At 41.7% G+C, this 14938-nt stretch overlaps 1 protein-coding gene and 1 long non-coding RNA gene across 3 annotated transcripts in view; one reads left to right on the top strand and one right to left on the bottom strand.

Moving 5' to 3' along the window:
- Positions 1–14938, bottom strand: part of NIBAN1 (niban apoptosis regulator 1) — a 152750-nt gene that overhangs the window by 23962 nt on the left and 113850 nt on the right. The window contains exons 6-7 of the mRNA XM_025878052.2: positions 5997–6112; positions 136–240 (exon numbers count right to left, since the gene is read on the bottom strand). Coding sequence (XP_025733837.1) covers positions 136–240; positions 5997–6112 — 221 coding nt within the window. The remainder of the gene's footprint in view (positions 1–135; positions 241–5996; positions 6113–14938) is intronic.
- LOC112828807 (uncharacterized) lies at positions 5347–13142 on the top strand. Of its 2 annotated transcripts, none has more exons than XR_003209593.2 (4): positions 5347–5428; positions 8834–8929; positions 11478–11590; positions 12980–13142. It is a non-coding gene; the product is annotated as an uncharacterized lncRNA (long non-coding RNA). The 2 variants fall into 2 exon arrangements; XR_003209591.2 differs by having other exon boundaries at positions 11478–11605.

The following is a 14938-nucleotide window of genomic DNA, read 5'->3' as shown; positions in this document are numbered from 1 at the left end:
GAAGGAAGGAAGGAAGGAAGGAAGGAAGGAAGGAAGGAAGGAAGGAAGGAAGGAAGGAAGAAACTGCCCTAAAAAAAGAAGGGAAAGGGACGTTCATTTTGAGTAGCACAGTCGCATAGCAAAGTCATGGCTTACGCCGAGCCAGGCCCTCTTTCTTTCGTTCTTCTTCCCCTTCATTTTGGGCAGAAGGTCTGTCTGAAGGGTTGGCAGGAGGTCCTCCATCACCAAGTTACTCAGGATCTGGGGGGAGGAAGACAGTCCCAGAGTGAGTTGGGTGGTGATTACTGAATCTGAGCATCAGGCCTACTGAAGTTATCATGATTCGCAGTCCCGATCCTGGCAACATAAGATTGTCCCGGACTACATAAAATCTGTTAGGCTGATAGTTTCACTCTGGTTCTAAGGCTACAGAAATCTCAACTAAAGACAATCTTGGAGGGTAAACGTTCTTAAATATTCGCAAAGAATAGTAATGTTTGCTGACGGTTTGCCATCAGAAAGGACAAATTCCTCAAATTCACATTTCTTCAAACTAGAAGAATCTAGTGCATTTAGGATAAAAGGCGAAAGTTTACGCCTGGGTGGCTCAGTTGGTTGAGCGACTGCCTTCGGCTCGGGTCATGATCCTGGAGTCCCGGGATCGAGCCCCGCATCAGGCTCCCTGCTCGGCGGGGAGTCTGCTTCTCCCTCTGACCCTCTTCCCTCTCGTGCTATCTCTCATTCTCTCTCTCTCAAATAAATAAATAAAATCTTTAAAAAAAAAGTTTAATTATGGATAAGGGCATCCTCAGCAACCTCGTGACAGGCATCAGGCTTGGTTTTGGTGGCTTGAGTCCTTTTCTGTGTCCTCTGAGACCATCATGCCTCCTCAAGCTCCCTGGGATCTATGTGTCTTCATGCTCTTTGTCCCTGCCGTCTCCTGAACCCCACCTCCATTATCTTTAAAGTTTAGAGAAAGAGGGGAGTAACAAATACTTAGAACAACTGGACGTTTGTGGGATGAGCAGAACACGGGCGAGGGGATCTAAAGTCTTCAGAATGTTTAAAAAAAAAAAATTTGCTCCCAAGTCACTCCTGAGATTTTGCTTGGCTCATTGAATTTTTTTTTTTTTTTAATCTGAGCATGTTCTCCATGTCCACATATTACAGTGCTCCATGTAACATCAACTTCTCCTTCCTTAACTGGCCACCTCCCCCCAAATTGGAGCAGATTTGTTTTTCAGATTCAGTTTTACTATGAATCTTTTGGGGCTCACAGCTTAGTTTTCAGTATCAGGCTGCAAAACAAGATTTACAAAAGAAAAAGAGTAATTTTGGGAATGGAGAATCATTTGACATTTGTTCTATGAATTTAAAATGGTAACTGTGCAAAATAATTGACCTCCTTCTCATAAAAATTCAAATTAGGCTTTGGGAATTACGGAAGATTTTTTCCTGAGGTCATTGGTCAGTCTCATGCTAGTGCAAATACTCATGAGCTCACGAGATTTTGCCTTTCACCAAGGGCTCTGTTACAGCAGGGTGGGAAACTTCAGCTGAACAGTCCAGGAACACTCCCAGGGTAGAGGTGGGTGAGCCGTCCAATTCCCCTGTGCCTATGGGTCCTTGGGAGAGCAGGCTGCTCAGGTCAGTGCAGGGAGTGGGGCTCCTGTCACCTGCGATGTAGAACTTTATGGTGTGATGAAGATTATAATGGGGATAGGATTTCCTCAAGTCCTGGTAATTCATTGGTGGGGATGTTTTTCTTTCTTAACCATTCTCTGGGAGCAGTCAAGAGGTGAACCAGAATTTCTGGGGAATTTGAGAGGAACATGATATATGCAAGCTCCATGGAGATTAGCAGGTCCAACAATTAGATTCAAGTAGGTAATTAATAATCCATGGACCCTCCCCCCATCCTGCTTGGTGGAGTAAGTCCTTAGTTGGAACACATTTCCCTGAGACTGATGGAAGTGTGGCATGGGGAGAATGAGCTAGGAAAATAAGGAGCCTGAAGGCAGAGCTTAAAATCAATGGGAAATGTTATCTTAGTTGATAGTGTTAAAATCAGGGTCATAATAATTGCCTAATTCATCTTTTTGCAGATATTAGTTTGAGTCTGAACATAAGCATGAAATGGGTTTGAAAAGATGAAAATGTTACAAAGGCCAAAGGAAAAAAATATTCCATTTGGGTGGGCTTATAGTTTTCTTTTAGTCTTTCCCATAATGTTCCAAGAAATTGAGTTCTATTTTATAATTTAGGGAATTGAAAAGGAAATATGTCTGGGAAAAAAAAAAGGGGGAATAGGAGTGGCTTGCAAGGGTGTGGGGCTTGGCAACACCACAGGACAGGCAGAGCCTCGAAGTGCTGAGGCCCAACTGTGTCCATCCCAATGCTGAGTAACCCTCTTCCTCCACCCTTCAGCCCACCCCCCATCCTTGTGCAGCCCCCTCACCCGCCCAGGGTCTGCTCTGAGATTCCCTACCTGGGTCAGCTGCTCTTCATGAGCAGGGTCCAAAGCCCTGGGGCTATTCTAGGGAAAGTAGCTAGTCAAATAAGTAAGCCATACTAATGAAGGGGTTGCTCAACCTTCTCCCCCAGAACAAATCTATCAAGTATTTTTAGGGCCCTAAAAATACCACTTTTGTTTAAAAAAAAAAAAAATGGGGTGTGTGTGTGTGTGTGTGTGTGTGTGTGTGTGTGTAAATTTAACTGCTGGGATGTGTAGATTTTAAAATTCCATCACACATATAAGAAACCAAACATGCCATTAGGTTGGTCAAAATCAACAAACTCAGGCTCACTCCCTGAAGGCCACACCATGTGTTACCTTCCAGATGCTGATGCTGTGGGGAAGATGTGAGGTCCAGAGAGACTGCTCTTCTTCCTGAGACTGGCCCGATGGACTGACCGGGCTGTCGGCCTTGTGCCTTTTATGTTACTGTGTGGCCATGGGTGAAAGAATAATTTAAAGGGGTCACATTCAAGGTCATTAGACAAAAGACAACTCTGAAATGTATGGAGAAGGCCTAAAATGTGGATAGTTTTCTTGTCTTGAAACTACCTGTTCTGTGGGAATTATGAGCTACTTTCTCAGCTCAGCTGATTAATTTAAAGGCAAATTTAAATTTATAGTAACACTTATAAGATAATAAATATATATTACATAAGTGTTACTATGATAAATAATAAATATACCAAATAACTGTAAATACTTTACATTTTGCAAACTGCTTTCCTTCATGACCTCATCTGTTAGATTTTTATAGCCGAGTAGGAACTATATTTAAGTTTTTACTAGTATACAAATATTTTCACTTTAATCGTCTGTAGGCAAGTTATCCTAAGATATTTGCTCTGCCTGGACACTTGCCTGAAAAATAACCCCTACCATGAGGGCCCACCAGACTTGCTATGTGAGTCATTACTATGAAGATAATAATGTAACAATGCTGAGCATCTTCTGAATATCAGGCCCTGAGGTAGAGGGGGTTAGGACAAAATGATCAAATTTATAGTAGATCTGAAAAAAGTGCAAACAAATGCAGTGCTTTAAGCAAAAGATGTCATATTCTTAAACTCAGTTATGTCATGCCATTTTTTTTTTTAATTACTCGGTAGCTTTTTTGGGCCCCTGATCTCTTTTTCCTGTGAGCGTTAAGAGAGACACCGCTTCAGCTCCATGCGTGAGGTTACAGGGAAACGTACCCTCCCTGGGCCCCAGACAGGGGGGTTTTGGAGCCCACTTCCTTCCATTTTCTTTCACTGGCTTCTCCAGGCAGAGCCAGACATGGCTTAAAATGCGTTTCCATCCCAGACTGGCTCTGTGACCTCAGCCAACCTCTCTGCATGTTCTTTTTCTCACCTGGAGGGTGATGGACAGATAATCCTTGAAATGCCCTTCCAGCGCTCACATTTTAGGAGTCTGCCTTCCCCACAGATACTCAGATTCCTGAGGGAGCAAAACTTCTTACTGGGTCACTTGATAACTCCAGCTTTTACTGATCTCTTATCTGCTTTTGTTTTGTTTAGTTCTCCTTTCCCATTTATGGTATTTTTTTATACTGCAAAATTCGCACCTTCCTATCACTGCTTCGTGCTAATGCTTTATGATGTCCATATATGTGCAGACCCACATATGCTTACCCACACACACTTCTAACACTGCCTTGTTCTACATCTAGGTATGACTTGCCTCACTGCGATGGCAGAGGATGAGTCATTTAGTTCTCTTCCTCCATCTAGCGCTTCGCACATTATCAACGCAAAGCAAAAGGCAGAAGGTCAACAAAAGAAACATGATACTCAATGCAAAGAAAGGATTCATTAAGTACCTGCTTTCGATGGGGCATCATGAAGACATGTGAGCCGCCGTGAGATTTCAAATGAAAGAAAAGATCAAGCAAGTAGCATAGGTAAACTTGAGGAGTTAAATAAATGTTGAACTTGGTAGTGTTCCATTGTTGGTGTTGATCTTTCACGGGACCAGGAATTGGTCATTTCTAAGCCATCATTTCCTTTGCCGTTTGTCCACTTAGCATGTGACCATGAAGCTATCAGCTGCACGGGGCAGGGGCCGCCCTGTCCCGCCCATCCTCTGGGTCACCAGCACCCACCATGGTGCCTGGCATACAGTGGCTCAATAGTTGTTGAGGCACTAAAACCAGACAAGTCACTTAACTGTTATATGCCTCCCTCGGTTTTCTCATTTACAAAATGGAAATACTAGCAACCTCATGAGATCAGTAAGATGAACACACAGAATTAGGATTTGAACATTAAAAAGCATTACACAAAGGCATTTTAATACTGGTATATCTACTAAATATGTTGGTTTACATGGCAGGCTTCAGCCTCCCCTTTTGCTTTCATTTTTCTTTTTGGCATAAGTACAGTTAGTCCTTAATCCTCTCAGACTGATAAATGAATGTGCTTCCCCCAAATATCAGAAACCAAGAATTGGCTAAAGTGCTGGAATAAGTCTCAGGCTAGGAAATAAATGAGTTTAGAATCCTCCAAAGGGAGGGAAAAAAGAAGCTTCTGAGTCATATGGTTAAACAATGAAGAATAGCCCCATCATCATGAGCAAATGTTTTCGGCGTTAGATATTTCATGACCATATGAAGGCAAGGCCCCGTCTGGTCTCTTCCAAATACTGTCTCCTAATAACAAATTCCACTGGCCCCCAAAAGAGGCACTCAGGGAGATGAGGGGAAATTAAAGAACAGCATTGTTGGACCCTATGTGCCTCTAATTAAATAATGCCATACCCAACCTTCCTGGCTGAATCAGCCATGTGATTGGTGTTCTCATGGACACAGTTTCCTTGGAGATTTGTAACAATGTCCCTGGTACCAAGCCAATGGAGGTACTCAGCCCATGACTAGCATTTAATCAAGGTCATGGGAAATTATATCAGGCCACGGGGGATAGAAAACTAGAAGAGGTAAATAAAATGCACGGAAAACTGTCTAATGCTTTTAAAATGTGTTTCCTTGACTTCGTTTACAGATCATTCAATACATAAAGACAAGCGCATGCCGAATAGTTTTCCAACAACATCTCACTTAATGCTCAGAACCCTGCAAGGTAAACATTATCATTACTTTCTTTCTCAGAGGACTAACCTGAGACAAAAAGAGGTCCAATAACTTGGCAAGATTTAGCCCAAGTCCACTGACCTAAGCCCCCACCACACGTTTGCTTATAGTCTGGAAGCACAAGGCCAGTTGAAAGAATCATGCTTTGTGTAGAAAGCAGTAGAAGCAGCTCTCCCCATTGCCATTTACACGTTTCAAGCTGCCCTGTTTACTGCCCAGTCTGGAGGTTTTTGGAGAGGGTGCCTAATAGCTTGTGGACCTAATGCTTCTAGACGATGAGAGAAACAGCCTTTGGCACTACATCTTCCGTTCTTGCAACTTTTTTGTTTGATTTTTAAAAAATTTTTAAAATTATGACTCTGACCCCCTGCATGTAGACAGAGAAGAGGGTCCAGAATTCTGAGCCTGTGTTACCTGGACTTCATCCCCCGTGATCATTTCCCATGAGCCATAGTGTCCCTTCTCCTGCCGGAAGAACTGTACAGCTTCTAGAAACGCTTGGGCTTCGAATGTCGTCTGCTTCATGTAATCTAAGAGAAAGAGGCAAGGGCATTTAGCAGAGAAGAATACTTCTACATTTGACCATGGCTCTTCAGGGGACCTACTATTACCTGAATGTTACAAGGGAGAGAATTATGAGACACAGAAAAATTAAGCAGGTGCCAAATTCAAAGTTCATGTGCAGATGTGAATTATACTCCTTGCTCCCCATAGCAGCAGATTCATTCTATCCGTTCCTGGGCAGCCTGGCTAGGACGACAAGCAGATGAACCCCCCTTTATCTTTCTTATAAATGCTTCCCTGGGGCATGGAGGCACCTAGTGACTTTATGCCTCCAACCGTAGCACCTCACTACGGCAGACCATTTCTTCACAGGGCTTTGTGTAGCCACAGAATCCCCTCCCCGTTCCCTGAACAAAACTCTGATTTCTTTGTGGCTTGATAACAACTTTCTGTCAAAAGGACATCAATATAATATGCTGATTTATGCAAACAAAGGATGACAATGGCTAACAACTATATAGCAAGATACTGTTCTTCTAAGCATGTTACATATTTCATTGAAACCTCACAAGAACCTTTGAGGTGTTATCATCTTGATTATACAGATGCTCCAGAAGCCCAGAGAGATTAATTAATTGCCTAAGGCCATACAGCTAGTAAGTGTGTGAACTCAGGCAGCCTGATTCCAGTCAGACGACACTACATTATACCAGCACCACGCTACACTACCTCACATATTAGTTTTCCGGGTTTGCCCTTCCAAAAAAATAGATTTTATTATTTTATTTTATTTAAAATAATTAATTAACATATAGTGTGTTATTAGTTTCAGAGGTAGAGTTCAGGGATTTATCAGTCTTATATAACACTCAGGGCTCATCGCATCATGTGCCCTCCTTAATGCCCATCACCCAGTGACCCCATCCCCCCACTCCCCTTCCCTCCAGCAACCCTCAGATTGTTTCCTATAGTCTCTTAGTGTGTCTCCCTCTCTGATTTAATCTTATTTTATTTTTCCCTTCCTTCCCTTATGATCCTCTGTTTTGTTTCTTAATTTCCACATGAGTGAAATTGTATAATTCTTTCTCTGATTGACTTATTTAGCTTAGCATAATACCCTGTAGTTCAAGCCATATCTTTGCAAATGGTAAGATTTCTTTTTTTTTGATGGCTCAGTAATATTCCGTTGTATATATATACCACATCTTTATCCATTCATCTGTTGAAGGACATCTGAGCTCTTTCCATAGCCAAACATAATAGATTTTAAAAGGTGTTATGTCTGAGAGGAAATATTTAATGGCAGGATTTTAAGTGTGGATGGGGGAGCAAGGGCTCAATAACCTTCCCAAAATTCCACAAATCACACCATGCATACAAATGTCTTCATTTCTGCTATGAACTGAATTTATCTGTGTCCCCAGAATTCACATGTATGATAATACATACTAATCCCCAGTATGATAATATTTGGAGATAGAGCCTTTGGGAGGTAATCAGGTCAGGGAGGTATTATAGGATTACTGCCCTTATCATGATGGGATTAGTGCCCTCATAAGAAGAGAGCTCTTCCCCCCACTTCTATCTCTCTCACCAGACACTGGACCTGCCAGTGCTTTGATCTTAAACTTCCAAGACTGTGATATTTTTGTTACAGCAGCCTAAACTGACCAAGGCAATTTTTTTTTTTTTAGATTTTATTTATTTATTTGTGAGAGAGAGAGAGCAAGCGAGCACAAGCAGGGGGAGTAGGAGAGGGAGAAGCAGGTTTCCCGCTGAGCAGGGAGCCTGATGTGGGACTCGATCCCAGGACCCTGGGATCATGACCTGAGCCGAAGGCAGATGCTTAACCGACTGAGCCACCCAGGCGTCCCTGACCAAGGCAATTTTCAATGCACAAAGCTGGCTCTTGGAAGATACAATGGTTATAGAATTATAATAATCTTTTCAGGGAAATGAATCATAGAAATAATCTAATCTAACAATAAAGAAATCAAATCTTAGAAAGGGGAAATAAGGCTAAATGAAGGGATTGAAAGCACCAAGTCTCTTGTCTCCTGCTTCTCCCCCTATAGGACACAAGTTCTCTTGCTAATAGCATATGATCTGTATTTATAGGGCAAATTAGATTAGCCAGTTGAAGGCCGCTGATTCACTGGAGACCTTCAGAGCTTTAGACAATGGGATTACTCTGTCAAGGAATGAGTGGTTGATAAGGGGGACTGGGCAGAACTGAAAAAGGATCAATCTGCTCCAGAAGGTGACAATCAATAGGCTCTAGATGACTCTTTAAGATTGGTTTAGGAGGTCATAAGCCTCAGGAACCTGGAAAAGAAAATACAATACCTTTCAAGGCAGAGCCTCTATAGAGTTCAAGCAACATTCTTCACAGTGAGGATACCACAAAGCCCTGAATCTCCACCTTCAAAAATGTGGAACCATAACTGACATTTCTAATATTGACACAGAGATCTGTTCAAGATCTAAATCAGAAAAAGAGCATGTCTGAGAATCAAGTTTTTAAATTGAAGTATTTTCTTCCTTGTTATTTTTTCTGGCTTGGCAAATGATTTAGTGTTTAATCTTAGAGGTTTGGAAAACACAAATTAAAGTCTTGGTATAAAATTGACAGCAAGGGAGCTGTGATACGGGGCTCAGTACACTGGGAGGGACTTTACCAACAAAGATGGAAACTGTAATTATACATTGAGATTCAAAATTGACTCATGTGCTCTTATTTTTAACAGCTGTTTTCATTTCCAACCTAAGGAAACAAAGAGATGGAAGAAAATGTGGTACTTGGATGGAGTGAGAACTGCCAGACCCGAGAGCCTGGGAATAAGGTTTTAAATTCTTCATGTCCTTACAAAAAGCATAAATTTACTTATTTCTTCCCCCACTAACCTCAGTAACTGGAGGAGGTATGTGAGATCCTACTCATACCTTCCATAATTATATCAAAGCAAACTATGGCAGCCCCCCTATGTGTGTTTCCAAAAATCTTTGAAAAAAAACAAAACAAAACAGAAGAAATGGGATTTGGAGACAATGATGTGGGAGTCAGAGAGAAGTCCAAGAGGAGAAAGAAGAGCTGGAATGTAGTAGTGGTGGATGAGGCACCTAATCTAGGCAGAAAAGAAAAGGGTTAGTAATCAGATGAACCACACAGGAAATTATAGCAATTGAACATCAGCAAGAAAGCCTAAAAGAATGAGGGCAGGGATCTGAATTCTTGACTCCCTATCATTAAGATGGATTTAAACTGGATTTTAACTATTCCTTTTCCACAGGGAAAAAAGGATCTAATTTACTGATTCATCATTAGATTTTTTCAGGTTATAAACTGGTTAAATAAATTAACTTCTAAAAACCTTTTAGAACAGTATCTGCCATATTAAATTCACTTTATGGATATTAATTTTTATGATTGTAAGCCAAGCTCAACAGCATCTGCCAAATCGTTACGGAAATAAAGAACAAAGGTTTGCTTTGTAAAAGATAGAACTGTATTGCAATGGTAATATGACCTTCATTTCTTCTAAGTTGTTTGTAGAGGCTTTGTTGAACTCAGCCAGAATGTACAGGTGTTTGAGAAAAACCGGATTATCAGTTATTTGATCAACTTCCTGCCATAGATCTCATGAGAACAAATTCCAGGATCACAATCACTCGCTCTCCTGCCAACAAGCAGCTGAGAGTTTAGTCCAGTAGTCCCCAGAATCAACAAAGGCTTTTGGTTGTTAAGCCTTCTCCTTGTAGGTCGACTTAGAAAAATGGCAGGTTCTCAGCTCCAACTGTACTTTCCCAACATGTTATCATTATGAGGATGCTCAAGGAGACAGATGTGCTGGAGAGAACTTTCATTAAATACAGATCCCTCATTTGGTGGATAAGAAACGGAAAGAAAAAAATGGTTAATTTCTTGGCCGAAGGTCACACAGCTGGTCAGAATCAGAGCCAAGAGCTGAAAAAGTAGCTCTGGCATGTCAGGAGTGGCCTTGGCATTCTTGCTTACTTAAATCATAGACTATGGGAGCTGAAAGTGGTCTTAAAGGTCACCTACCCTGAGCTCTCACTCCATGCTGGAAGCCTTCAGAATCCCAGACGCTCATCTGGCCTTAGCTTGATTATTTCCAGTGACAGAAAGCTCACAATTTATGAAGTAGTCACGGAACTGCTCTAATTATTTGAAAACTTTTCCTTTTATTGAGCCAAAAATCTGTTTCCATGAACTCTCATTAATCTCATTTCTGCTTTTCAGAGCAAAATAGACAAGTTTACTCCACTTCTATATGGTAACTCTAAAAAAATAGCTGAATATCCTTGTTTTCCTTCAACAATTCTTTAAACAATATAGTTTTGGGGATCTTTTAAATTTAGCCCTCTTTTTTCATTCCTTCCCTTAGTAACCAACTCCATTTAATCAATATCTTTCTCAAATTTGGCCCCTACACTGAATCCAACCCACTGAGTATTTTATACTTGCACAAATTATGTAAAGTAAAAAGATTACTTTCCTTTTTCTGGTCCCTAACTTCTTTTTCTTTTTTTTTTTTAACACAAACACATTACACCATTGACTCATACTTTTCTTATAAGCAAATAAAATCCCTCCAACTTTTCATATAAAACCCTTGTCAATTTAATCCTTTCCTAACCTGTACTTATGCTTTTGATTTTGAAGTACAGGTTTTAACGCTACCCCTAATAAATTACAAGTTACTGTGATCAACTCAGTGCCCCAGAGCTGGCCAAAATCATTTTAAAATTATAATTCTGTTTCCGAACTCCCTTTCACCTCTGTATCATTAAAAAATTTGGTGGGCTTTCCTTCTGTTGTTTCTATCCAACTCACGGATTGAAACATTCATCAGATTGGGGGCAAGGACAGATCCCTGGGAAATTCTAAACATTTTAGAAGACATGGGAGACACATCTTGGCCATTCATTTGACAATCACATTCTCAGGACCTTAGTCTCTCCCTATTTCTCATCTGTGCAGTTGCATGGAAAACTCATAGTTGGGAGACATGATTAAGGATTCTGCAAGGAAAAGAAAGTTTCTCTGGGCCCCTTGGGGGAACAGTTAGCCAGGGGGCCAGCTTTTGTTTTTTTCTACTTGCACAGATTTACAGCATGTCTGAGTCAACTGAAATGCCAAAGCTCCGAGGCCTATGCAGTCATTCTGGATTTTCACTCTGGCTGCTGTGTTGGGACCCCCTGACTCAGGCTGGGTTTGGAAGCTGTGTTGTTATTTTATCGGTTCACTGCGCCAAGCCATGTTAGCTGATCCGCCTGGTGATTTGCAAAAGTTATGTAACAGCATTACTCACTACACTGCTATGGGGCTCATCTCACTAATGTATACTTCTAAATTGTCTTCGGCTTCAGGTCATAGGTCAATTTTCCTGGGAGAGCTGCAACAAGGCTGTCTGCCCTAGTTTCTTCTCTACAACAAAGGAGAAGCAGCATGAAAGTAACCAACGTTTGTTGAATACGTCAGTGTAAGCATGAACCACGTAAGATGTTTACACACACTATCTCACATAATCCTTCCAGTAATCCCATTAGGTAGGAATTAGTATTCCCACTTTAAGGCTGACAAAGAAACTGACTTCAGAAAGGCTAAACAATTTGTTTAAGCTAATAGGTGGTCAAGTCAGCCTACTTACTTCCAAAGTCCTGTTATAACACTCCATGGTTTAATATTTTAAAAACTTTTTATTTTGAGGTAATTGTAGGTTCACATGTTCTTATAAGAAATAATGGAGGAGGGATGGGGTGGCTGGGTGATGGATGCTGGGGAGGGTACGTGCTATGGTGAGTGCTGTGAATTGTGTAAGACTGATGAATCACAGACCTGTAGCCCTGAAACAAATAATACAGTACATGTTAATAAAAAAATTAAAAAAAAAGAAATAATAGAGAGATGGGGCGCCTGGGTGGTGCAGTCGGTTAATCATCTGACCAGTCTGACATGTATGCACATGTTCATGTGTGTATGTTTGCACGTGTGTGTGTGTGTGTGTGTGTATGTGTCGTGGTTTATTTTTTTTTAATTTTTTTTAAAGATTTTATTAACTTATTTGACAGAGAGAGAGACAGCAAGAGAGAGAACACAAGCAGGGGCAGCGGGAGAGGGAGAAGCAGGCTCCCCGCCAAGCAGGGAGCCCGATATGGGACTCGATCCCAGGACCCTGGGATCGGGTGGCTCAGTTGGTTTGGCTCAGGTCATGATCTCAGGGTTCTGGGATCGAACCCTGTGTAAGGCTGCCTGCTCAGTGGGGAGTCTGCTTCTCCCTCTCTCTGTCTTTCCCCCCATGCATGCTCGTTCTCTCTCTCTCAAATAAATAAAATTAAAAAAAAAAAAGAATTATCTAGTCCAAACCACTCATTTAACAAGTGAGCAGACTCAGGGCCAGACAGAATGTGACATCATTAAAAACAAAAGAAAACTCCTCACTGGAATTAAAAATGAATGGAGTCCATTTTCATGAAATGGTAATAAAAGTTTTGATTTTGTTTAAAAAATTTATTTAGGGCGCCTGGGTGGCTCAGTCAGGTAGGCATCCGCCTTCGACTCAGATCATGATCCTAGGGTCCTGGGATCAACTCCTGCTTTGGGCTCTCTGCTCAGCAGGGAGCCTGCTTCTCTCTCTCCCTCTGCCTGCTGCTCTGCCTGCTTGTGATCTCTCTCTCTCTCTGTCAAATAAGTAGATAAAATCTTTGAAAAAAAATTATTCATAACCAACTTAAGCAAATATTTATTGCCATATTATAAATGATAACTCTTATGAGCACTAGCCCCAGGATTACTTAGAAGTCCCTGAATTGTATTTTGTAAACTTCTAGACTAAAATATTCATCTACTGACTAAATCTTATTTGTGTTAGTGGATACAGACCTACCAAGAAGAGAAGAAGAATAAGCCAAGAAAAAAAGTGCAGTCCATGGAGATCCAGAGACCTGAGGATGAGTTACAATGGTGTTGCTCTAGGTGAAAATATGAAGATGTGAGACTCACTCAGAGGATATGAAGGACTTCTCAAATGGATGAAAGAAAGGTGTTCTAGTGAAGATACTGTTTTGATAGAAATTTTTAACCACGTAGAAAAGGGCTGCATGCCTCATTTGACTAAAACTAGTGCATCTCATGAATTCTTGACTTGTCAATAAATATTAAAAGACTGTTTGTCAACAGACAAAAGGAAGTGGTGATTACTAGAACAAGTGAAGACAGACTAACCCATTTCCTTCACGCAGACATACTAGATTGGCAGATTAGAAGGCTGTGGGAGACATCCTGTATCTAGATTTTAGCAAGGCAATTATTAAAGTTTTACATGCTTTTGACTGACACACGGAAGAAATTTAGATTGGTTGATAATGCAAATAAACATAACTGAATAAACAAACTCTGTGATGGATGCTGGCTAAAAGGCTGACATCCAGAGGAAAATCTCTAAGGTCCTGCCCTTAACACATTTTCAATTATTTAAAAAAGGCAAGATGGATAACCCCAGGGTTTCACTTAACGGTGAGCCCGGTGAACGTCAGTGACGCGATACAGTTGTGCACGAAACCAGTGAGGGGGGGCCATGGGAATGTGGGACAGGACAAGGACAGTCACAGATGGACTCCGAGATCCGCTCCTAGGAAATTACCATCACACACTTCTAGTTCCTCAAGAGGAAGTGCTCTGTCTGGGCTGAGTTGCCTTATAGGAGGTGTACAGATTTGCTCCAATGCCTCTATTATGCGCTCTCATGACATCATGTGCCTCCTCACCATAGCACTTATAAGAATTATAATTTCAGAGTTACTAGTGTAATCATTTGAAATATGCCTTTCCCCAAGAGTGTAAGTTCCAAGAGGACAGGGAACTATAGTTTGTGTTCACTACCGTATCCTCAATCCCTACCTGAGTGCCTGGCACATAAGAAAGAGAGAGAGAGAGAGAGGTGGGTGGGGGAAGGAGGAGAAGGAGAGAGTGAGGGAGACAGAGGGATCGAGGGAGGGGTGCCTGGGTGGCTCAGTCGTTAAGCGTCTGCCTTTGGCTCAGGTCATGATCCCAGGGTCCTGGGATCGAGCCCCGCATCGGGCTCCCCGCTCCGCGGGAAGCCTGCTTCTCCCTCTCCCACTCCCCCTGCTTGTGTTCCCTCTCCCGCTGTCTCTCTTTCTGTCAAATAAATAAATAAAATCTTTTTTTTTTTAAAGAGGGATTGAGGGAGGGAAGGGATTTAAACACTACGGGGGTGGGGCACTAGATTAAATTTCCTTTAAAATAAAGATTTATTTATTTCAGAGAGAGAGAGCGTGCCCAAACCCATGCTTGGCGGGCGGGGGGTAGTAGGGGCAGTGAGAGAGGGAGAGACAGTCTTAAGCAGACTCCATGCCAAGCACTCAGGTGAAGCCTGAGGTGGGTCTTGTTTTTAAGACCCTGAGATCACGACATGAGCCAAAACCAAGAACCAGACACTTAACCAACTGCACCAACCCAGGTGCCCCTAGATTAAATCTCCTTTTAAGGTTCTATCTCAACCAAGATTTCTTGGTTGCAGATAAAACCCAAGTGTTGCAAATGAATCAGATTCTCTCTTAATGAGTCTCTTTCTTACTCTTGTAAAGAGGTACTGAAGGAAATTGACCTACTTACTCCAGTGCTTCTCAGACTTTGGTGAAAATCAGAATCACCTGGAGGGTTTGCTAAAACAGATTGCTGAGCTTCAGCCCCCAGAATTTTCAGATTCAGTAAGGTACAGGGTGAGGTCTAAGAATTTGCATTTCTAATAAGCCCCCAGGCGATGCTGATGCTCTAGGTCCAGGGGCACACCTTGAGAACCATTCCTCTA

The sequence above is a fragment of the Callorhinus ursinus genome, unplaced genomic scaffold (assembly GCF_003265705.2).
Source record: "Callorhinus ursinus isolate GAN/ISIS: 27379988/994484 unplaced genomic scaffold, GSC_fseal_2.0 scaffold13, whole genome shotgun sequence".
Classification (NCBI taxonomy): domain Eukaryota; kingdom Metazoa; phylum Chordata; class Mammalia; order Carnivora; family Otariidae; genus Callorhinus; species Callorhinus ursinus.
This window is presented reverse-complemented; position numbering and strand designations above follow the sequence as displayed.